General features: G+C 45.9%; 1 protein-coding gene across 3 annotated transcripts in view; it reads right to left on the minus strand.

Moving 5' to 3' along the window:
- Positions 1–22,770, minus strand: part of LOC112104784 (V-set and immunoglobulin domain-containing protein 4-like) — a 34,085-nt gene that overhangs the window by 5,292 nt on the left and 6,023 nt on the right. For 2 of the 3 annotated variants that reach the window (XM_024197320.2, XM_024197322.3), the window contains exons 2-6: positions 12,801–13,012; positions 8,126–8,482; positions 4,707–4,988; positions 4,296–4,373; positions 3,592–3,660 (exon numbers count right to left, since the gene is read on the minus strand). In XM_024197320.2, coding sequence (XP_024053088.2) covers positions 3,592–3,660; positions 4,296–4,373; positions 4,707–4,988; positions 8,126–8,482; positions 12,801–12,855 — 841 coding nt within the window. In that variant the 5' untranslated portion in view covers positions 12,856–13,012. Of the gene's footprint in view, positions 1–3,591; positions 3,661–4,295; positions 4,374–4,706; positions 4,989–8,125; positions 8,483–12,800; positions 13,016–22,770 lie in introns of all 3 variants that reach the window. The other variant, XM_024197321.2, reaches the window with a different exon arrangement.

Here is a 22,770-nt window from a genome sequence, read left to right on the forward strand (position 1 = left end):
ATTTGGTGACCCCTAGTTCTTATATTATGGGAACAAGTAAATAACTTTTCCTTATTTACTTTCTCCACACCACTCATGATTTTATATACCTCTATCATATTCCCCCTTAGTCTCCACTTTTCCAAGCTGAAAAGTCCTAGCCTCTTTAATCTCTCCTCATATGGGACCCGTTCCAAACCCCTAATCATTTTAGTTGCCCTTCTCTGAACCTTTTCTAATGCCAGTATATCTTCTTTGAGATGAGGAGACCACATCTGTATGCAGTATTCAAGATGTGGGTGTACCATGGATTTATATAAGGGCAATAAAATATTCTCTGTCTTATTCTCTATCCCTTTTTTAATGATTCCTAACATCCTGTTTGCTTTTTTGACTGCCACTGCACACTGCGTGGACGTCTTCAGAGAACTATCCACGATGACTCCAAGATCTCTTTCCTGATTAGTTGTAGCTAAATTAGCCCCCATCATATTGTATGTATAGTTGGGGTTATTTTTTCCAATGTGCATTACTTTACATTTATCCACATTAAATTTCATTTGCCATTTTGTTACCCAATCACTTCGTTTTGTGACATCTTTTAGAAGTTCTTCACAGTCTGCTTTGATCTTAACTATCTTGAGCAGTTTAGTATCATCTGCAAACTTTGCCACCTCACTGTTTACCCCTTTCTCCAGATCATTTATGAATAAGTTGAATAGGATTGGTCCTAGGACTGACCCTTGGGGAACACCACTAGTTACCCCTCTCCATTCTGAAAATTTACCATTTATTCCTACCCTTTGTTCCCTGTCTTTTAACCAGTTCTCAATCCATGAAAGGATCTTCCCTCTTATCCCATGACAACTTAATTTATGTAAGAGCCTTTGGTGAGGGACCTTGTCAAAGGCTTTCTGGAAATCTAAGTACACTATGTCCACTGGATCCCCCTTGTCCACATGTTTGTTGACCCCTTAAAGAACTCTAATAGATTAGTAAGACATGATTTCCCTTTACAGAAACCATAGTGACTTTTTCCCAACAATTTATGTTCTTCTATGTGTCTGACAATTTTATTCTTTACTATTGTTTCAATTAATTTGCCCGGTACTGACATTAGACTTACCGGTCTGTAATTGCCAGGATCACCTCTAGAGCCCTTTTGAAATATTGGCGTTACATTAGCTATCTTCCAGTCATTGAGTACAGAAGCTGATTTAAAGGACAGGTTACAAACCATAGTTAATAGTTCCACAATTTCACATTTGAGTTCTTTCAGAACTCTTGGGTAAATGCCATCTGGTCCCAGTGACTTGTTACTGCTAAGTTTATCAATTAATTCCAAAACCTCCTCTAGTGACACTTCAATCTGTGACAATTCCTCAGATTTATCACCTACAAAGGACAGCTCAGATTTGCGAATCTCCCTAACATCCTCCACTGTGAAGACTGAAGCAAAGAATTCATTTAGTTTCTCTGCAATGACTTTATCGTCTTTAAGTGCTCCTTTTGTATCTCAATCGTCCAGGGGCCCCACTGGTTGTTTAGCAGGCTTCCTACTTCTGATGTATTTAAAAAACATTTTGTTATTACCTTTTGAGTTTTTGGCTAGCTGTTCTTCAAACTCCTTTTTGGCTTTTTTTATTATATTTTTACACTTAATTTGGCAGTGTTTATGCTCCTTTCTATTTACCTCACTAGGATTTGACTTCCACTTTTTAAAAGATGCCTTTTTATCTCTCACTGCTTCTTTTACATGGTTGTTAAGCCACAGTTGCTCTTTTTTAGTTCTTTTACTGTGGTTTTTTAATTTGGGGTATACATTTAAGTTGGGCCTCTATTATGGTGTCTTTGAAAAGTGTCCATGCAGCTTGCAGGGATTTCACTCTAGTCACTGTACCTTTTAATTTCTGTTTAACTAACCTCCTCATTTTTGCATAGTTCCCCTTTCTGAAATTAAATGCCACAGTGTTGGGCTGCTGAGGTGTTCTTCCCACCACAGGAATGTTAAATGTTATTATATTATGGTCAGTATTTCCAAGAGGTCCTGTTATACTAGTTACCTCTTGGACCAGATCCTGCGCTCCACTGAGGACTAAATCAAGAATTGCCTCTCCCCTTGTGAGTTCCTGTACCAGCTGCTCCAAGAAGCAGTCATTTAAAGTATCGAGAAATTTTGTCTCTGCATTTTGTCCTGAGGTGACATGTACCCAGTCAATATGGGGATAATTGAAATCCCCCACTATTATTGAGTTCTTTATTTTGATAGCCTCTCTAATCTCCCTTAGCATTTCATCATCACTATCACTGTCCTGGTCAGGTGGTCGATAATAGATCCCTACTGTCATATTCTTATTAGAGCATGGAATTACTATCCATAGAGATTCTATGGAACATGTGGATTCATTTAATATTTTTACTTCATTTGATTCTGCATTTTCTTTCACATATAGTGTCTCTCCCCCCGCCCCCGATCTGTTCTGTCCTTCTGATATATTTTGTACCCCGGAATGATTGTGTCCCATTGATTGTCCCCACTCCACCAGGTTTCTGTGATGCCTATTAACACGAGGCACTCTAGTTCACCCATCTCATTATTTAGACTTCTAGCATTTGTGTACAAGCTATTGAATGGACCATCTATACACACAGAGAAGCAGTGTGAAATTCTGGATTTTTTTATACCAACAGTTAATTTTCCTGCAACAAAATCTAGTGCCAGGTGTCAGCGTGGAACCTCCTGCTTGACTCCTTGACCTCCCCGCCCGCTGCTCGAAAGGTCTCCCCTTTAGGGTGACCAGATCACCCAGGTCAAATATCGGGATGCGGGGAGTGGGGGGGGGGGGGAAGCGGTAGGGGGGGGGAAGGCCAAAAAAAAAAAAAAAAAAAGGTCGCAGAGCAAAAAGAAAAACCAACCCCCCCCCCCACAAGTGCTGGAGGGAGGCCCTGGAAACGCAGGGGGAGCCCCGTCCTGCTCGGGTCCCGCAGGGGAACGAACGGGGCTGGGCTGCCGATGCTCTGACCCGGGGCCGCTGCGGGATTGCACCAGCTGGGCAGCCAGCCCAGATGCGACTGGCCAGGGGCTGGGCGCAGCGTGCGCGCTGCTGGGTCCCCGCAACAGGCCCGGGGGGTTCGGGCCCGGGCGCCAGAGCCACAGCCGCCGAGCTTGGTCATCGGCTGCTTCCTCCCCCCGCGGCAGTGGGAGCTGCAGCAGCGGCTGCTCCCGAGTCCTGCTGCCCAGGGGGGGAGAACAGCTGCTGCCTGGCCCCGCGGGCCACCCCCCTACTCTCCCTACCGCCCGACTGAGTCCTGCCTGCACTCAGGGCCAGGCCGGACTCTCACTCACCCCGGCCCTGCGCTCCCCCTGCGTCTCCGGGGCCTCCCTCCAGCGCTTGTGGAGGGAGGAGGAATGGCGAGCCTGGGGAAGAGGCGGGGATTCGGGGAGGGAGCCAATGGGGGAAGGAGGGGGCGGAGTCGGGGCGGGGGGTGGGGCGCGAGCACTTCCGGGCTCCGGAGCATTTGCTTGTTTGTCCAGTGTCCCGACCTAACATCGGTTGGGACGCGGGACAAACAAGGAAATATCGGGACGTCTGGTCACCCTACTCCCCTTACCCGTTGTCACTTCATGCGTTTCTGGAACTCGCACGTCACTCCCAGTTGCCAATGCTGTCGTGATCAGATCTGCAAATCAAGCAAGGTTCAGGTGATCATAATGGTTTACGAGTCATTCAGCATCAGAAAGAAATCTGATTCTGGTTTATGAAGCAGCTGCAAGACTGGAGGGCATTTCCCTGTTTAGCCTAATAAGCCAGTGAAACAAATCCTTTAGAGCCAGTGCTGCCCATTTACCTGCCGGGTGACAGTCCCTTCTGGATAGAAAATGAAAGGCCCTGCTGTGATACCTTTGAGCCCCCTTAAACCACTGGGGTGACAGGGGCATGATTAATGCCTCTGATTAATTTATGCCATACCAAATGGAGCTAAGGAAATCCATAACTCCCCTAGGCATGTCCCCAAGTGTTAGAATGGCTGCCATCACATGGAGACTGTAATCAAGTAGTCCAGCAGCATGAGGACATGTCTCCCAAGGAGCAAGGGAGAGAGGAGCTGGAAGTCACCTAGAGCAGCAGAGGTCATTTCCAGCAAGCCACATGCCTCAGCAGCCTACAGACCATCTGCTAAAAACTGGCTGCAAATGAGTGGACATGTCACATAGTCATCTCCTCCTCTATATCATTCACATACAACCACAATGAAAATATCACTTCATGTCCAGTCTCCAAGCTGATTCCGATTCAGTGCTGAGCAGGCCTCACCTCTTTCTGAGACAGCCTTGGCCGTGGTGTTCGCCTTGTTCTCAGAGCTGGGTACTGTGGTTGCTGGTTTTGTGAGGTCTGTGAGAGAAATGACCACACATCAGATTCTGCTACTCCTTCAATTTACAAATTGGATAAATACAAAATCTTTAGGGGGAAGTTGGAAGCCTCCCATAATGCACTTTATTGTGCAATACTATACCACTGGAGGGTGCATGACATTTCTCTGACCCCAGCCAGTGAGCTGAGTGATCCTAAAGCATGCGGATTGACAGCCATTGATGTTTTAACCTAGCGAGTGTCAGTATAAATGTCTAATCCTTTTAAAAACCCTCTAAGCCATTTGCCTCATTATCATCCTGCAGCTGGAAGTGTCTCAGAGACCACCAAGCACTAGTTTGGGGCACTTACCCCTCACAGTCAGCTGCACTGCATCACTCTGCTGTATAACTTGTGAGCTTGCTTTGTTTTCTGCTTCGCAGTAATATTTCCCCGTGTCAGACGTTCGCAGAGAATCAAACATGAGTACGGCGTGATTGCTCACATGCACTGCGTCTCCTCCTGGCTCTCCTTTGAACCAGCGGTAGATGATGGGTGGGGACCCATTGGCAGAGCAGGTCAGGCTTGTCCTAGCCCCTTTTGGTACAGTGAATCCCAGATTGCCTGGTCTGATGATGGGTTTAGTCACTGCAACTGAAAGACAGAAGGAAAGGGATTTGGGTCAGTAGTTAAGAACTCCATAGCATTCATCACCACACAATTTTGACAGGGTTCCGTGCCCCCTTTTCTGGTTTATGTCCTACCTCCAGTCTCACATTTTGACCACTATGTTTTTGGAGCAGTCAGCCATTTTGAAAAAAAATTTTTTTTTATGGGGAACATTACGGGTGTGTGTGTATGTGTGTGTGTGTGTGTGTGTGTTTTAACATGTTAAGGTTAGAAGAAAATAGGGTTTATTTACACATTCTTAGAGAAAAATATCTTTATAGGCATTTTTAAGTGGATTATCACCAAGTGATAAAGAAAGGAAAAATGTTAGAAAAGAGAGAGTTTTAAAACTGCAAAAAAGAGACATGTTAACAGGTCTTTTTAGAGAAAATAATTATGCATTTTTTTGAAAGAAAGGTATTAAATATATTAATTTAAAAAGAAAATATTGTTTATGCACTCATATTATTTTGCCATAAAGTCTGAAAAATAATTGTGTGCCTTTTGAAATAAAGTACAGAGCATGCATTTTTAGAGAAAATAAACAAGACACAAAGTGAGAGAGAACAGCTAAGAAAAGCAAAAGCATCTTAGCAAGTTACAGAAAAAGGAAAAATAAAGGGAGAGAGAAAGATGTAAAGCAGGGGTGGGCAAACTTTTTGGCCCGAGGGCCACATCTGGGTATGGAAATTGTATGGCGGGCCATGAATACTCACGGTTCCTGGTCAATGGGAGCTGCGGGGGCGGCACTTTGGGCAGGGGCAGTGTGTGGAGCCCCCTGGCTGCCCCTATGCATAGGAGCCAGAGGGGGCACTTGCCGCTGCTTCCTGGAGCCATGCGGAGCCACAGCATGTGTGGAGCAGGGCAAGCCCCGGACCTCGCTCCCCGTCAGGAGCTCAAGGGCCAGTTTAAAATGTATCAAGGACTAGATGCGGCCCCCGGCCGTAGTTTGCCTACCTCTGATGTAAAGCATCAAGAAAGCCTCTGTCACTGAGCACATGGCAGAGAGAAGAGAAAACCATCTAACTCCTGCAGCTATCTCTAGACAAATGCCAACAATTCTGGGGGACAAGGTGGGTGAGGTAATATCTTTTAATGGATTGACTGCTGTTACTGAGAGAGACAAGCTTGTGAGCTACACAGATCTGGTCCCTTGAAATATGTGTTAACTACTCATGCTACACAATCTATTCCACCTTGTGTTTAGTTGTGACATTCTGAGTTAATTTCACAGACCTGAAGATGTTTACAGGCTAAGAGACTTTTGCTTTTTTGTGTCTTGTTTATCTTCTCTAATATACATGCTCTATTCTTTATTTCAAAAGACATACAATTATTGTTCACAGCTTTTTTCAAAGTAACCTAAATGTATAAGCAATATTTTTTCCTAAAAACTAATATTTAATACCTTTATTTCTAAAAATGCATAAAATATTTTTTCTCTGAAAAGATTTCAACATATTTAAGAGACTTTTCTCTTCTTTGCAATTTTAAAACTCTCTCTTTTTGGACACTTTTCCAAGAGAGTATAGCTGGGGTCTGCACCATCACAGGCATGAATTCCACCCTCTGGCTTGTTTTCCCCGCATTAGGGTGGGGCTAGTGCCAGTTAGGGTTGCCAACTTTCTACTTACACAAAACCAAACACCCTTGCCCTGCCCCTGCCCCACTTCCAAGGCCCCGCCCATGCCCTGCCCCTTCTCTGAGGCCCCGCCCCTGCTCACTCCATCCCCTCTCCCTCTGTTGCTCACTCTCCCCACCCTCACTCACTCACTCATTTTCACCGGGCTGCCTCAGGGGCCTGGGGTCTGGGAGGGGGTGAGGGCTCCACCTGGGGTTGCCAGCTCCAGTGTGGGGCCAGGGATGAGGGATTTGGGGTGCAGGAGGGGGCTCCAGGCTGGGGGGTGGAGCCAAGGGGTTCAGCGTATGGGAGGGGCTCCCAACTGAGGCAGGGGGTTGGGGTGTGAGAGGAGGTATGGGCTCTGGGCTGGGGGTGCAGGTTCTGGGGTGTGGTCAGAAATGAGGGGTTCAGGGCATAGGCATCGACTTCTGCTTGCACCGGTGGGTGCTCGACCCCCCTCTGCCCTTGGCCCTGCCCTGACTCCACCCCCGCCCCGCATCCTCCTGCCCCTGCCCGCCCCCATTCCAACCCCTTCCCCAAAGTCCCCATCCCAACTCCGCCCCCTCCCTGCCCCTATTCCAACTCGTTCCCCAAATTCCCACCCTGGCCCTGCCTCCTCCCCTAAGCATGCCACATTCCCGCTCCTCCCCCCTCCCTCCCGGAGCTTGCTACGCTGCCAAACAGTTGTTTGGCGCCAGCAAGCGCTGGGAGGTAGGCGGAGGAGCGGGGATGCAGCACGCTCAGAGGAGGAGGTGAGGTGGGGTTGGGGGGCGGGGAGGGGAGTTTGGCTGCCGGTGGGTGCAGAACACCCACTAATTTTTCCCCGTGGGTGCTCCAGCCCTGGGGCACCCATGGAGTCGGCGCCTATGGTTAAGGGTGCGGGAGGGGGCTCTGGGCTGGGACAGGGGGTTGGGGTAAGGGGGGGTGGGCTCCGGCTGGGAGTGCAGGCTCTGATGTGGGGCTGGGGATGAGGGATTTGGGGTGCAGGAGTGGGCTCCGGGCTGGGGGGTTTGGAGTGTGGGAGAGGGCTCTGTCCTGGGGCATGGGGTTGGGGTGTGGGAGGGTGTGAGGGCTCCGGCTGGAGGTGTGGGCTCTGGGATGGGGCAGGGGATGAGGGGTTTGGGATGCAGGAGGGTGCTCCAGGCTGGGATCGAGGGGTTTGGAGGGCGGGAGGGGGATCGGGGCTGGGGCTGGGGCAGGGGGTTGGGGCCTGGGAGGGGGTCAGGGGACAGTCAATGGCCCGCCAGGATCCCTTTTCGACCGGGTGTTTCAGTCAAAAACCGGACACCTGGTCACCCTAGCTGCCAGTTTAGTGAGGAAGAGGCATGGAGCTCGAGAATCCATGGGAAATGCTGGCCCCAACCCTGCGGATGTGAGGAGTCAGTGTGGCATGGAAGCCCATCTGCATAACCCCATTCCCACCAGATCTAAAGCCAGCTCAGTCAAGTGCTTTATGACTGACAAATGCTACATAGGTGCAAGGGTTTATTACTGGATTTACCTTTAATAACCTTAACTGTAGTGGTTCTCTCCTTTGTCAGCAGGCTGCTGTTCTGGGCTCTCCAGGTGACTTTGCAAGTGTAGTGTCCACGGTCTGTTATTTCAAGCTTCTCAATTTCAAGAGAGACATCCCCTGGCCTGTATTTTGGGACGCTGACCCTACCTCTGTATAGTGACAACATGATGTGATCACCAGAGCTATCCCTTCGAAAGACGGTGGCAAGGTTTTGATCTCGGTCCAGGGTCCAAATGACTGTTTGCTGCACAAAGTCCTGGGAAGGCACATAGACACATGGCAAGGTGATGGAACTCTTCCATGTCCCTTCAATGTCGTGGGTGCCAGTCAGTTCCAGGATAGCTGCAGAAAGCAGGAAATGAGGGGTGGAAATAAAAGAGGAAAGAATATCAGCAACACCAAACCATGCTGGATGCACCACCAAGTTGAGCTCACCAAGCCACAGACAGACAGTCACACCCGACAACCATCTTATATGTGCTGTTTGTTATTACCATCTGAATCCAGGACTGTCAGTCATACCATTGACTGCATCCAGGGGCCTGAACAATCCTTCCAGCTCCCTGGTTATTTTTGTTGCTCTTCTCTGAACTCTCTCCCATTTTCAATACCTTTCTGCTAAGGAGATGTAATAGATCTGAATGTAATATCCCAGCTGTGCTGACCACAGGTCCACAGCACCGTTACCTCCTTTTCCCAGGACTGTGGTTACATATTCATATTACCTGTAAGTACAATTGATTGTTTTGGATCTTTCAGCTCCAAGGAGTTCCCTAGTTTTCTGCTTGGACATAGTGCCCCAATACGCTACCATGCAGGTTCCTTTCATAGCATGACTAGCCACTGCTCCTCCCACCCCTTCACGCACACCTGTCCATCATATATGGGAGGAAGGAGGGGAAAAAAGTCATCCCTGCTGCTCTAATGCCTTTAGTGTATTTAGGGCCAAATTCTGTATTTAGTTACACCAAGGGAAATCCAGACTGTAGTAGGTTTACTCGCATTTACACCAGTATACCTGAGATGAGAACCTGCCCTTTTGTCTCAATATTCAATGTGGAACTTGGAAAACAGAGATGGAAAGTTTCCCAACTCTTAAAGTTTCCATTGGAGCATTTCCATTTGTTTCTCAAATATTGACCAGAGTCTTGCAGTAGTTTTCCTTGAATATTGTGAAATTATTATCAACAGCTATGAATGTATTTTGAATTCACTCAGCATTGGCCTTTTAAAATCCTAATGTCCAGTGTCTAAGGCATTAAAGGCATAGAAGCCGTCTGTGTTGTGCAAACAAAGTACCAAATAAATACAATGTTCCAGATCCTCGGCTGGTATAAATCTGTGTAGCCCTATTGAGACAAATGACTCTACTGAGATCAATGGAACTACACTGATTTACAACAGCTCAGGATCTGGCATTTTAATACATGCAGCAGAGGACTGTGAATACCCATGTCTAGGAATCAGTTATGGAGAATTATTGGAAAAACTAGAACAATTAGCAGAAGCAAGATTAAAAGGGAGAGTCTTGGTTATAATCTAGACCAGGGCAATGTCACTGAGAGTCATTATCAAGCTCTTGGTACTAAACAGTTCTTTGGCCTGCATTATGTGAAAGTTGGTGGTGGGTCTCTGCCAACTCCTTATCATAGGTGACCACATCTCCATCATTGCCATGCCAATTAGCACTTCTTACCCGCTTGCTGGCAGTCTCCCCAGAGAGGCCAACATTGAACAACTCACAGATAGTGGATTCCCCTCTCATCCTACAAGTCACAGATGTCCCAGACCAACCGACAGGACGGGGAGTATTCACGGAGTTTGGGCTGCAGGACGTTACCAGTTATAACAAACCTCGGACATGCCGACATTAGAGATAACGTGCCTGGGCAGATGCAAAGACTGGGATGCATTCTTTGGGAACTATGTCTACTTCAATCATAATGAAAGCCCTGGTGTCAGATTCAGAAAAGATTTGCTTTGAATAATGCAATAATGAGACCTGGAACTGAGGGGGGGAAATACAAATTTGGTCACACAAAGGCCAGATCTCTGACACTGATTTTCAGAAATTTTATGAAAAGTCTCCTAAACAGAACACAATGCAACAACAACAAAAAACCAACAAGAAAATACTCTAAACTTTGTCCAAAAAATGACAAGAAGCAAACGAACCACAGGAGCTAGCTGGATACAAATAGAAAACTTGAAAACAGGAAGTGGTGAGCACGGTAGCTCTAAATGGAACCTTTTCCAGCTGGGAAGAGCTTAACTTAAGAGTCAGCTTTGGGGGCCGTTCTTTTATTTATACTGGAGCAGAGTGAAATATATACAATATATTCCAAATGTTTTGAAAGTCCAAGTTATCTTAGAAATGAAGAATGACACAGCTGGGCTCAAAGGGGGCTGGGCCTTTTAGGGGAGTCGGCTAGCAAAAAACAAATATGATTTAAGGAAGACAGAAGGAAAATAACCATGTTGGAACAGAAGAGCTGAAGAATAACGTATATGCTGAATGGAACAGCCCTGCAGTATGCTCAGTAGTAGCTGGCAGTGTAATCTCCTCAGCTTGTATGAGTTGAACAGGGTCAGATTTGGGAGAGCTCCAAGAAAAGTAGAGTCTATATTGGGGATTTACAGAACAGTAACTTGGTCTTTTGCTCTTGGTAAAGAGGGACATGTTTTATATGAAAAAACTTGCATTGTTCTACCTACCTAGCTGTATTTTAAGGAACCTATGTGCTTTGCCCCAACTCTATCCCCTTTCTGGTAAAGTTAACTGGAAACTTAGAAACCTTTACTCCATATTTCCAGAGTGTGCACTGTTGCTTTGTGCTATTAAACAGCTGCAGTGTTTCAGCCCAGAGCTTGCTGCATTTTTCAGAGTGATACGATTACTATATCCCAAAGGAGAGACTACTAGCTGTGATGGGATAAACAGAGCAAAAGAAAACTGATGCTGAAACATTTCCGAACAGGAAATATTTCCTACCAGTGAGAGCTGTTTAACTGGGTTGTAGCTTCCCAAGGGAAATGATGGGGTTTCCATTGCTAGAGGGATTTAAAACTAAACTGCCAAAACCACGGAGAACATTCCTCCATTGGTCAAAGGAATGGGCTAACTAACCTTCTAGAATAGTACAAATTTTCAAACCTTTTCATTTTCTGGACCATTCCATAAGAGTGGGACAATCTCTTTTAGACCCTCTCCCCTCCTCCTCTCCCGATCCCCCACCTTCCTAATGGCATAAAATTACTCCCTGAATCACTAGTCTCATACAATAAACCTGTGAACTGGGACAAGAATTCTTTGGGGCGGTCCAGATCTGCATCTGGTCTTCTTGGTTCATGGCCATCTTTGTAAGACGAATCCCAACCAGAGCACTGGATCGGAACTATGGGCAAGTTTGCATTTGGAGCCACAATTCTTATCTCATCTCCAAGTTCTGTGAATCTAGGCTCACTCTTCCAGTTTATCAGATGCCCGTCCAAATTTCAGCCTCATAAATCGTCTGAGAACTGCTGCATCTCATTAGCAAGTGACTTCAGAATTTTCCTCAAAGTCCAGCTTTTACTTTTCACCCCCCGGTCCCCTTTTCTGAAAGCCTCCTGTTACTTTTAACTCAGTTTAAAACAGAACTCCAAGTAAGCAACTGAAATAGGACATATATCTAAACTTCTACTTTTGCATCACAAACCAGGACTGGTGCCTTCCCCCACATTCTTTCCTAAAACGTGGGAGTAACTCAGGGCTTCCACACTCACCTTTCAAATCAGTATCAACATTTCCCCCTAGGGTGACCAGACAGCAAGTGTGAAAAATCGGGACAAGGGGTGGGGCGTAATAGGAGCCTATATAAGAAAAAGACCCAAAAATCGGGACTGTCCCTATAAAATCGGGACATCTGGTCACCCAATTTCCCCCTTATCTTGTTTTCCAAGTTCTTCCTAATGCAGTGCAGATTTACTGGTAAAATGTGAGCACATTTGAAACTGCAGCACTATAGAAAATGACAGCTCAGATTCTGATCTCAATTACATGAGTGTAGCTAGCGTAACAGAGTTACGGAGATCAGAGTCTGTCTGGAGGTAAGCCATGGGTGCAGCTATAGCCAGCATTGTAATTACAATACCCACCAGTACAATTCTGAAAAGATGTTACGTTCCAAAAGAATGAACATATTCCAACCATACAATGAACTTTTCAGAAACTAAAATGCCAGAGAAGACGCTCTCCCAGTATCCTGAACAATCTTATTTTGTTCTAACTCTGGGCTAGAGTGACCAGATGTCCCGATTTTATAGGGACAGTCCTGATTTTTGGGTCTTTTTCTTGTATAGGCTCCTATTAATGCCCACCCCGTCCCGATTTTTCACACTTGCTGTCTGGTCACCCTACTCTGGGCACATTACATCTGACAAATTGCTTAATACTGGGCTGTTTGTTACATTCTCAAAAACATCTCCCAGTTGTATGTGATGCAAAATGACTGTAAATGTGTATTAGCTGCAGAACTAAGGTTCTGGTTTTCACAGCATTTTTAATATTTATTCTTCCATCAACAACATATCTATACAAACAATCAACTATCACACACAGGCATGTCTGCACCTGTAGAGTAACTTTCTCTGAATATGAAAAGCATTTGCATTTACTCACCATTGCAGAAGATGAAGGAATTCACAAGTGCCACTAACCACATTAACTTTTCCATTCTTCACAGGACTGCAGCTACTTCTCTCTTACGCTGAACTCAGTGAGACAGACTCGCTCTGCCAGGATCAGAAGCCAAGTCAGCAATACTTCCTTCTCTTCACTTATTATATCATCTGGGATCTAGAGCTGCTGTTGCTGCTCCTCTCTTTTCCTTCCTTCTTTCACAAAAAATACAAGTTACATTTTACTGGCGGCTGAAGGTGTTGTGTGACTGTTCTACAGATAGGAGAGATCCTAATGGAGGATGGAGTTAATAAGAAGATTCTAATAATCTTTTCTTTTCCATTTCATATTTATCTTGAGTCTATCTACCTTGCTTACCATTCACTTGGTTTTTTTTTTCAAGTAACTGCTTCCTTTGAGTCTCTTTATAACTTGCTATTTTTTCTGCCTTCTTCTCTTTCATGTTTTCCATTCTTTTCTCAGGATATATATAACACACACACAAGAATGATGTTAAAAGAACATTTTTGAGGTTGAACAGTCAAACACTCCAAAGTTAGGAAGTACCTGAATTAAGGTTGTGCCACCTGAATTTGGCCTGCTTGACCATATTTATTATGATACAATCTTTAACTACATGAGCACATACTATTTTTCTGTAGGAGTCCCTGCCTTATTCAGTGCACAGGATGGATGGTGCTCACTGAAAATTGTATTTTATCCTTACTGTTCAATGTGTGGGCGCATCCCTTATTTACTGCACACTTTCAAACCTTGCTCTGAAGGCAGAATTATTGATTTTCTCCTGGGCTTTTCTATGGCACTTATCACAATCGTTTTGGAGTGCTTAATTAATACGCCTGTGATGAGGAACAGAGAGATTAAGGTCAAAAGAATCCACTAATTTTGGGTGCCCAATTTAAGACACCTAGGACTTGATTTTTCAAAGTCCTTAGCTTTACATAGTATGTTCTATGTTCAAAGCACAGCTGCCATTGACTTCATTTACAGTGGTGAGTGCTCAGCACTTCTGCAAATGGGACCTCAGGTTATCAAGTCAGGCACCCAGAAAATGAGGAACACACAATTGACAACCACCATTGAAAAGTTTGGTTTAAATTACTTTCCTAGCATCACTCAGGAGCTCTGTGGCTGAGGCAGGCATAGAATCCTGTTCCCCAGGGCAGCATTTAATTATCTTAACCATGACCTGCTTCTTTCTCTTCCTGCAATTCCCGGCCTTATTTACTACACACTTTCCAGCTTCCACCTCGCAGTTCTCTGACACTTCAGCTAATGAAGGAACTGATAGCGGTAGTAGATTGTCATCCTTCACATGCACCAGAACTAAAAGAGGATGAGACACATACCTACTGGAAAAGTATCACAGTCGAGGAATGGGGTCCATTCCAGGCTCTGAAGAAGGTGTGGTCTAGGGGGCATAGACTCTCCTGTCTATTCCCCCAAGGTTGATCTCGTGCCCCACCACCTCCAATCTATTCCTGTCCCAGTCCTGTCTCTTCCCCCCCCGTCTCCCTGTCCCAGTCTCCCCATCCAACTAGTCAACCACCTTCCCCCTCATCTCACAGTTCTCCCTCCAACTCTCAGTCACAGTTTCTTCCCCCTCCTCCAGTGCCAGTCTCCTTGTCCCAACCAACTCCTTCCCTTCCCCTCATAGGCTGTTCTTATTCTCTTTGCATTCAAATCGGACAGCTTCCTCCTCCAAGCTGCCTTGGCACCAACAAGGAGGTCATCGAAACCAATGGGGAGACAGGCTCCCTGCTCTCAGTTCCAGTTCTTGGACAAATCCTGACCCAGCCCACCTGGAAGCTACGATTACTGAAAAAGTAATTTACCCCATAGCTCTGGGCTGGAGTATGCTCAGTTGCTCTGTGGGGATGGTGCATGTACAGTCCGGTCACAGGTGGAAGCTGTGTGGGGATGGAGCATGCCTAGTCCGGTCAGCCCTGGGAGCTGAGAGAGACTCAAGCATGCTCAGGGAGGGCTGAATCTTTGGAGATTTTAGCTTCTAAAATAAAACAAGTCTCCACTGAGCATGTGCAAACTACAGTTGTTTTAAAGTTTATATATTGGCCAAATTTGATCAGATTTTTACAGCAACAGTCAGGGCCAGCTTTAGGCCGATTCCCCGGAATTGGGCCCTGTGCCTAAGCAGGCCCCGTGCCCACGCCTAAGAGGGCCCCACGCCCACGCCTAAGAGGGCCCCACGCCTTAGGCGCCTTTTTAATTTTTTAAATTTTTTTACTCACCCGGCAGCGGTCCGCTCCGGGTCTTCGGCAGCATTTACGCGGCAGGGGTTCCTTTAGTGACCCGGAAGACCCGGAGCCGAGTGAAGGACCCCCCACCGCCGAAGTGCCGCCGAAGACCCGAACTGCCACCGGGTATTCGAATCGGGCCCCACAGGTCCTAAAGCCGGCCCTGGCAACAGTAAAGGGCTTATTCCTGACACAAAGGCCTCCACCCTGCCAATTTTCAAGTCCCTGTGACAAAGCTGTTCAAAGAAGAGGTTGCCAGAATTTTTTAATATGGGCAAAACAATGCATTTCCCCCTATCCTTGTTCTCTGAAATGGCTGAACTGCTTTGGCTGAAATTTCCCCAAAATATTCAGCCTGCTGCAGATGCTCAGCATAGAAAATTTGAGCCCAAACAGCAAATGTATAAGGAGCTGAAAACAGGTTTTAGAACGGGAAGTGAGCTACCTTAAAAACTGGTGGTGCTACCAGCCTTGCCTATAATACATGAACCATAGTGCAGGTGCAATGGTTTATAAAGGAAGCACTTATTGCATTGTTGACCTCATTCCTCTGCTTATTCCATTTTCCTGTTCATAGAAAGCAGTGTTACAGAACGGATAAAAAAAGAAGCCACAATACGTTATGTGTATTCTGTTCATTGTAACTCACTATATGTCAGTGGTTCTCAAACTTTTGTACTGGTGACTCCTTTCACATAGCAAGCCTCTGAGTGTGACCCCCCCCCCATATAAATTAAAACCACTTTTTAATATATTTAACACCATTATAAATGATGGAGGCAAAGCAGGCTTTGGGATGGAGGCTGACAGCTTGCAACCCCCCATGTAATAACCTCACGATCCCCTGAGGGGTCCCAACCCCCAGGTTGAGAACCTCTGCTATAGGTCATTCTAAATAGCAATAAGTCTGGAATAACAGAAATATGTATTTCAGGCTGAACATCTGTTGAAACTTTTTTTTTTTAATAGAAAGTGGCATTTCTACTAAAGGGAAATTTTCACACACACACAAAAAAAATCCATTTCCACCTCCAATTTTTTTGTGTTCAGCAACCAAACACATTGTTTTTTGGTTGCAGAAAACCCAAATATATTCCAAGAAAAAAATTCATTCGAATATTTTCCTTAGAAAAAAAAAATAATTTCCCAACCACTTCTGGTCTATACACAGATCATCAAATAGGATGCCATTAGAGCCCTTCTTACCAAGAACAGAGGATTGCCATATTATTTATGGGCATAAGAAACACGAGCATGTTTTCCCAGGATATACCAATGCAAACTTTATAGCAGCCCTACAACACCGCGTTATGTTTTTTGCCAGTTTTATTCTTTGCCTTTGGTTTTTTGAGTCTTAATCTGTTTACCCCTATGAAGTACCTTCCTTTATGTATGATGTTCCTGGAGCCATTTGTTGTCCGTGTAGAGGGAGGGTTTTCTTTGCATGAATTAATTAGAATGTGAATACTATGTGGGATGGGGTCAAGGATGAGAGGGAGATGCATATGTTAATTTCAGTGTTCTTAGGCCAGGCGAGTGGGTGAATAAAGTGGTCAAATTATAATTAACCTGGGCAAACCTGTTTATTGTGGGAAGCCTTTGGCAGAGCAGGAAGGGAAAGTCGTCCTTTGGTCTAGATAGGTGATGGGAGATCCCACCACTATCATAATGGGTGGCACAGTCACATTGGCACACACCTCCTGGGGACTATCTATGCTGAAAATTCAGAAGAAGAGGAAGCATTGTGTGGGGGGTTTCGGTCATGGAAGGACAATCTGAATACAGCCTAGGGTGGCTATAAGTTTTCTTCTGGTCCTTTTTATAGGGCAGGTTAAGTGTTGATACTTGTGGGGGGGAGGCACCTTGGTAAAGGTTGTAGGTAACCTCTCATTTCCCTTGCTCCTCTATGGGAAAACTAATCACACAAGTTCTGCTTTTCCAAACCAACCTTGCTTTACAGAGCTGGAAGTAAGATTTTTAATTAGGGACTGGCTGAGGAGGCATATTTCATCCTAGGGGGGTAAAGCAAGTTGCTGGCAGCTATCGGAGAGCATTTTGAGCCAGCCTCATGTCCGGTCTCTGGTCACCTGTTGAAGTGGATTTGTCTGCACTGCCCTGGAAACAGGTGGTACTTTTCAGATTCCAGCAGGTGCCCTATCACCATTGCATCAGGTGCTGGGGTCACAGCGATTCTTTGGAAGCACCATGGGGCCTAGCTCCTATTCTGGAGAGCACTGTTTAAACAGGCACAAAGCATTCTGGGATGCAGAGGCGGTGGGTAGGGTGCAGATGACTGAAATGTGGGGTCATGTTCTGAAAAAGGATGAAAAATGCTGATGAAAAGGAAATTTGATTTGCGTTTCTAGCTTTCTGCTCTGGGCTTGCTCATACTTGGGTGTGTTCCTCCACTGCTTAGTAAGTACATCATGGGTTAGGATTGAGGGAAGTTCTATCCCTTCCTTTCCTCTTCTCTTGTGACACGGCTATGCTGAAAAGAGAAGACGACGACTTTTGGCTCCACATCATTGCTGCTGGGGAAGGAAAGAGACTTGTACTCTTAGTGAGGCAATTGTGGGTTTTAGTGACCCACGCCACACAGAACTGGGGAATTTTAGAAAACCGTCCCTTCGATTGTTAGTAAATAGCAGAAATGATTGCCCAGAGAAAGCTGAAATTCACCAGCCTCCCAACCGGATGCCTCTGCTGTGACTACAGTTATAGATACATGCAGAGATAATAGAGAGGGAAAGATGTCTACAGCATCCAAAGTTATTTTTTGTTTTTACTAAAATCAAATTACAAAGTAACTACACAATCATTTGAACCTAACATTACAAGATTCCTTAATACTTGCAGGCAGAGTCAATCATTAGTGTCTGATGTTCAAATTCACACAGCATCTCAGATTATCTTGGTACATTAATATTTTTATGATGATGGTCCCACTCAAGATAGTAATTCCATCGTGCTAGTTGCTGTAGAAACATATACAAATACATTCTTTGGGAAGATTTATGACAGGTTCCCCAGGTATTTTGGTCACTTATAAATAGTAAGGGTACACTTATAAATAGGTTAATAAATGATTAATAGATGCTCTTACTATGTTATAGACAGGAATAATATGTGCCATAGCTGGCTATAAACACGTCAGTAAAAGGCATTGCAAATGGTTAGAAATCATGGCTATGGACAATCTATTGACCTGTTGGGTGCTATAACAAACGATGAACCATTTGTTAAAACATCTTTTAATAATTTATTATGCCTTTATAAGCTATTTATAAATATACCCTTCGTGACGTTGCACTCCATATGTTTATGGAGATATGCTTATGAGTGTGAATATAATGTAACTGGAATATGCTTTATGCAAAAGGTCTCTTGTAAGGTATCATTACAAAGCTTATAATCTACTGAGTGTGTTCATCCTATTTGTATGTATGTATCATTCTTGTATCTAAAACTAGAAATATGAAGTATTACTCTGAAGTCCTATTGTAATTATGCAAAGTGTGGGCCATTAATGGTGGTTTAGAATCTTGATGGCTCCCATTGACTAGGACAATTGGTTGTAAATGGCTCTGTTTACTTGCAAGCCTTTCTGAATTTGTGAGAGTCAGGCCAGGAAGAATGGAGGCTTGGGGTCTCACAGGACATGTGACCATGTCACCTGGTACTGGAATCCATCTTAAACCTGTTGCCTTTCCATTTAGAAGGAGGGGTGGGGACCCAGAGAGACAAAAGATTCCCACCTTGTGCTAAAGCTATAAAAGGGGGTGGAACAGAACAAGGGAGGCTGCCAGTCATGAGAAATCCCCTAGTTCAGTGGTTCTCAAACTAGGGCTGCCACTTGTTCAGGGAAAGCTGCTGGCGGGCTGGGCCAGTTTGTTTACCTGCTGTGTCCGCAGGTTCGGCCGATTGAGGCTCCCACTGGCCGCGGTTCGCCGCTCCAGACCAATGGGGGCTGCAGGAAGCGGCACGGCCAAGGGATGTGCTGGCCGCCCTTCCTGCAGCCCCCATTGGCCTGGAGCGGCGAACCGCGGCCAGTGGGAGCCGCGATCAGCCAAACCTGCGGATGCGGCAGGTAAACAAACCAGCCCGGCCTGCCAGGGGCTTTCCCTGAACAAGCGGCGGCCCTAGTTTGAGAACCACTGCCCTAGTTACTGCCTGAGCTGGAACTAACAAGGACTGTACAAGGGGAAAGGATTGGGCCCAGACTAAGAAGGAGTCTAGTCTGTGAAAGAAGCTTGTTGGAACATCTCTGAGGGTGAGATTTACCTGTATTCAGTTTCTTAACGTATTAGGTTTAGACTTGCGTGTTTTGTTTTATTTTGCTTGGTGACTTTGTGCTGTCTGTTATTACTTGAAACCACTAAATCCTACTTTTTATACTTAATAAAATCACTCTCTTTTATTAATTAACCCAGCATAAGTCATTAATACCTGGAGGAGCAAACAGCTGTGCATATCTCTCTGTCAGTGTTATAGAGGGCGGACAATTCATGAGTTTACCCTGTATAAGCTTTATACAGAGTAAAATGGATTTATTTGGGGTTTGGATCCCATTGGGAACTGGGTGTCGGGGTGCTGGAGATAGGTAACCTGCTGAGTGGTTTTCAGTTAAAGCCTGCAGCTTTGGGGGCATGGTTCAGACCTGGGTCTGTGTTGCAGCAGGCTAGCGTGTCTGGCTCAACAAGGCAGGATTCTGGAGTCCCAAGCCATCAGGGAAAACAGGCTCAGAGGTAATTTCAGCACATCAGGTGACAGTCCCAAGAGGGTCTCTGTGACCAAACCCATCACACCCTTAATATAAAGTGTGACCAGCACCATCCTGTCCTACTACTTGGGACAATTGTAGGGGTAAGGTCAGTACCCTCAGTTCTTGTCTAGTGGGAGAGGGCTCAATAATCTGCACCCTCCTGGCTTGCCTGGATGGAAAGAGAGCAGAGAACAGTAGCCATCTATCATCCAACCCTTGCATTCCTTAGGCAATCTCTCACTGATTACATTAGGGGTGTTTGGGGTCTACAGGGAATTCAGGATAATATCCTGCTGTACACAAAACCAGAAGCTGCTGGAGTAGAGTTGGCCCTTTTCAGTTGGGGTTAGAGGGTTAACCAAAGTGTAATGTACCATCATTCAGACCCTGCCACAAACTGTCTGCCTGGCATCATTATTAAATGGTCTTCACTAAAGCGGAGCTCAGACTGGTCACTGAAAATATGGTGAACTACAAACAATGGATCAGTCCAGCTCAGCGCAGGATGGTGAGAGCCAATAGGACATTTTTCTTCTCTGAAAATCAACCATTTGGTGAGAGCAGCTGAGGCCCATTCCTCCCATTTTGATCATCTGGAGGAATGTGCTTATTCAGAAGCACCACACTTGGACCATTGCGTTTGGTTTAACTTAATGATACGTGGAGTTCAGTTTAAAATTTGATCCTTCAGTGCACCGGGACCCAGAGGGAGGAGCTGTGTATATTGCGTGGTATGGCGTAGGTGAGCTTGTGCGAGGTTCCAGACTGATGGTCCTGGAGACTGAAATCCTCTGTGTACCTACAGAAAATATCATAGACAGCTGAACTGCGGCATTCTCTCACACTCAGAGGTGAAAGTGGGCCAGTACAGCATACTGGTAAGAAGTGGCTGCTGGTACCGGCCTGTATGCAGCCGAGGTTAAAGCGCTGCCACGGCGCTTTAACGTCACTGCCCCTTTTGCCACCGCCCACCCCAGCCCCGTCGGCAGCCCTGACGGTAGGGACCCTTCCAGCAGGGCCGCGGACGGGGTGGCAAAAGGGGCAGCTTCCCCGGGGCCCGGCAATTTAAAAGGGCCTGGGGCTCCTGGCTGCTGCTAACACAGCAGTGGCCGGAGCCCTGGGCCCTTTAAATTGTCACCAGAGCCCCGGCCGGTGCAGGCTGGGCAGTGCAGAAGGGCTGGCTGGGGGAGGCTGACCCCAGCCTCGCCCCTTCCACCCAAGGCCCCGCCCCTTCTGGGGGCCTTGAGCCAGATCCCCGTACCAGTAAATCTTTTATCTTACTTTCACCCTGCTCACACTGCACCCAGGCCAGTGTGCCTAAAGCCTGACTTAGAGGGAGAGCTGCACAACCCATTCCCTTCTTAACCTCTCTGCTGAATGAACTGAACTGTAGTGGTGGTTTTTAATCACACAGACAATGGCCTGCTACCAACTGGACCACTTGAAATAGAGTCACAAAGCAATAACTCTATAGCTGAGTTATCAGTCCTCATCTTCAAAGGAAACCTGCACACACACATTCAAAAGATGAGCCTGGGAGCCTAAAGTCATAACTTTGCTAGACACAAAAAATGATAGACTGAAGAGAGACACTGGATTTATGGCTTCTTACAACAGTCTGTAGCCCACTAACAATTCCTCCCAGCTGCTTCCCCCTCCCTTTCCTCTCTGTGACTGGAGGGGTATTAACAAGCCACTGCACCTTGAATGATCCCTTGAAATACATGTTAACTACTTATGCTAAACAATCTGTTCCATCTTGTAGTTAGCTGTGACTCTAAGTTTCCTAGACCTGAAGAACAGTTCCGTGTAAGCTCAGAAGCTTGTCTCTCTCACCAACAAAAGTTGGTTCAATAAAAGATATTACCTCACCCACCTTGTTTCTCGAATATCCTGGGACTGACACCGCTACAACACCATTGCATACAACATCTGCATTTCAGTTATTTCCAACTCAATGGGAACCAAAATGCTGTTATCTGGGGGAAGCTTGCTGCGTCACTCGCTGGGTGGGATTGCGTCTGTCTCTTAACAGGATTTGATTCGCACTAGGCCTCAGATGAGGAGGTGAGCCTGTTGTTGCTTTGGAGGATTTCTGCCCACTGATCCCAATTATCAAACAGGCTAGCTCTTTTCCACACCTTTTTGGAGCAGTGGGTGTTGTCTGGGATTCTCTGCTCAGTATCCCTCTGGTTCCCTTTTATTGAACCTTTGTTCTCACTCTCCATTTTCATGTTCATCGCTGTGTCTTTGTGGCTCCGCCCCATTCCTGAAGGGGGTGCCATTGCTGCTGCTGTGATGGAGCTCCTTCACAAAGCTCTTTAAAAAAAAAAATAATAGGTCTGCACCTTGCCCCAAAGTGACTCCAGAAACCGGGACATTGACTGGAATTGCAAAAACATGAGCACGCAACACCTTCCTGTAAGCTTTCAACACTTCAGAAATTATCACATGGCAATACATTGCCCAGTCATGATTTTCAGCTGCCCTCTGGAAAACCCTGCAGTCCGATTGTGTTTTGCAATATCACTGTAATGTGTTATTTTGTCCCTTACATGACCACCATGCAAATAATTCACCATTAAATAGATTCATAGATTTTTAAGGCCAGAAGGGATAATATAGTCTGATCTCCTGTATATCATAGTGTGACATACCAGGGTACAATCCAGACTAAGGAGTAGCTGCGTCACCCCTGCCCTGTAACCTGGGGTACTCTTTACAATGCTCTGCTGCTGTAGCCTCTAGCCTGGACTGCTCACAAACAGCCTCCAGCATGTAAATCACTCCCAGATACGTCTGTGTATGCTGCAGCCAGCCAGCCACACCTTGGCTCTTACCAGTCTTGGTTATGCTGCAGAGTGACCCCAACTCTCCCCCCCCCCCCCAGTCCTGGATCTTCCCCCAGAAATGTAAGTCCTGTATTGGCCAG

The sequence above is a fragment of the Terrapene carolina genome, unplaced genomic scaffold, assembly GCF_002925995.2.
Source record: "Terrapene carolina triunguis isolate 2854851 unplaced genomic scaffold, T_m_triunguis-2.0 Scaffold131, whole genome shotgun sequence".
In the NCBI taxonomy this organism is placed as follows: domain Eukaryota; kingdom Metazoa; phylum Chordata; order Testudines; family Emydidae; genus Terrapene; species Terrapene triunguis.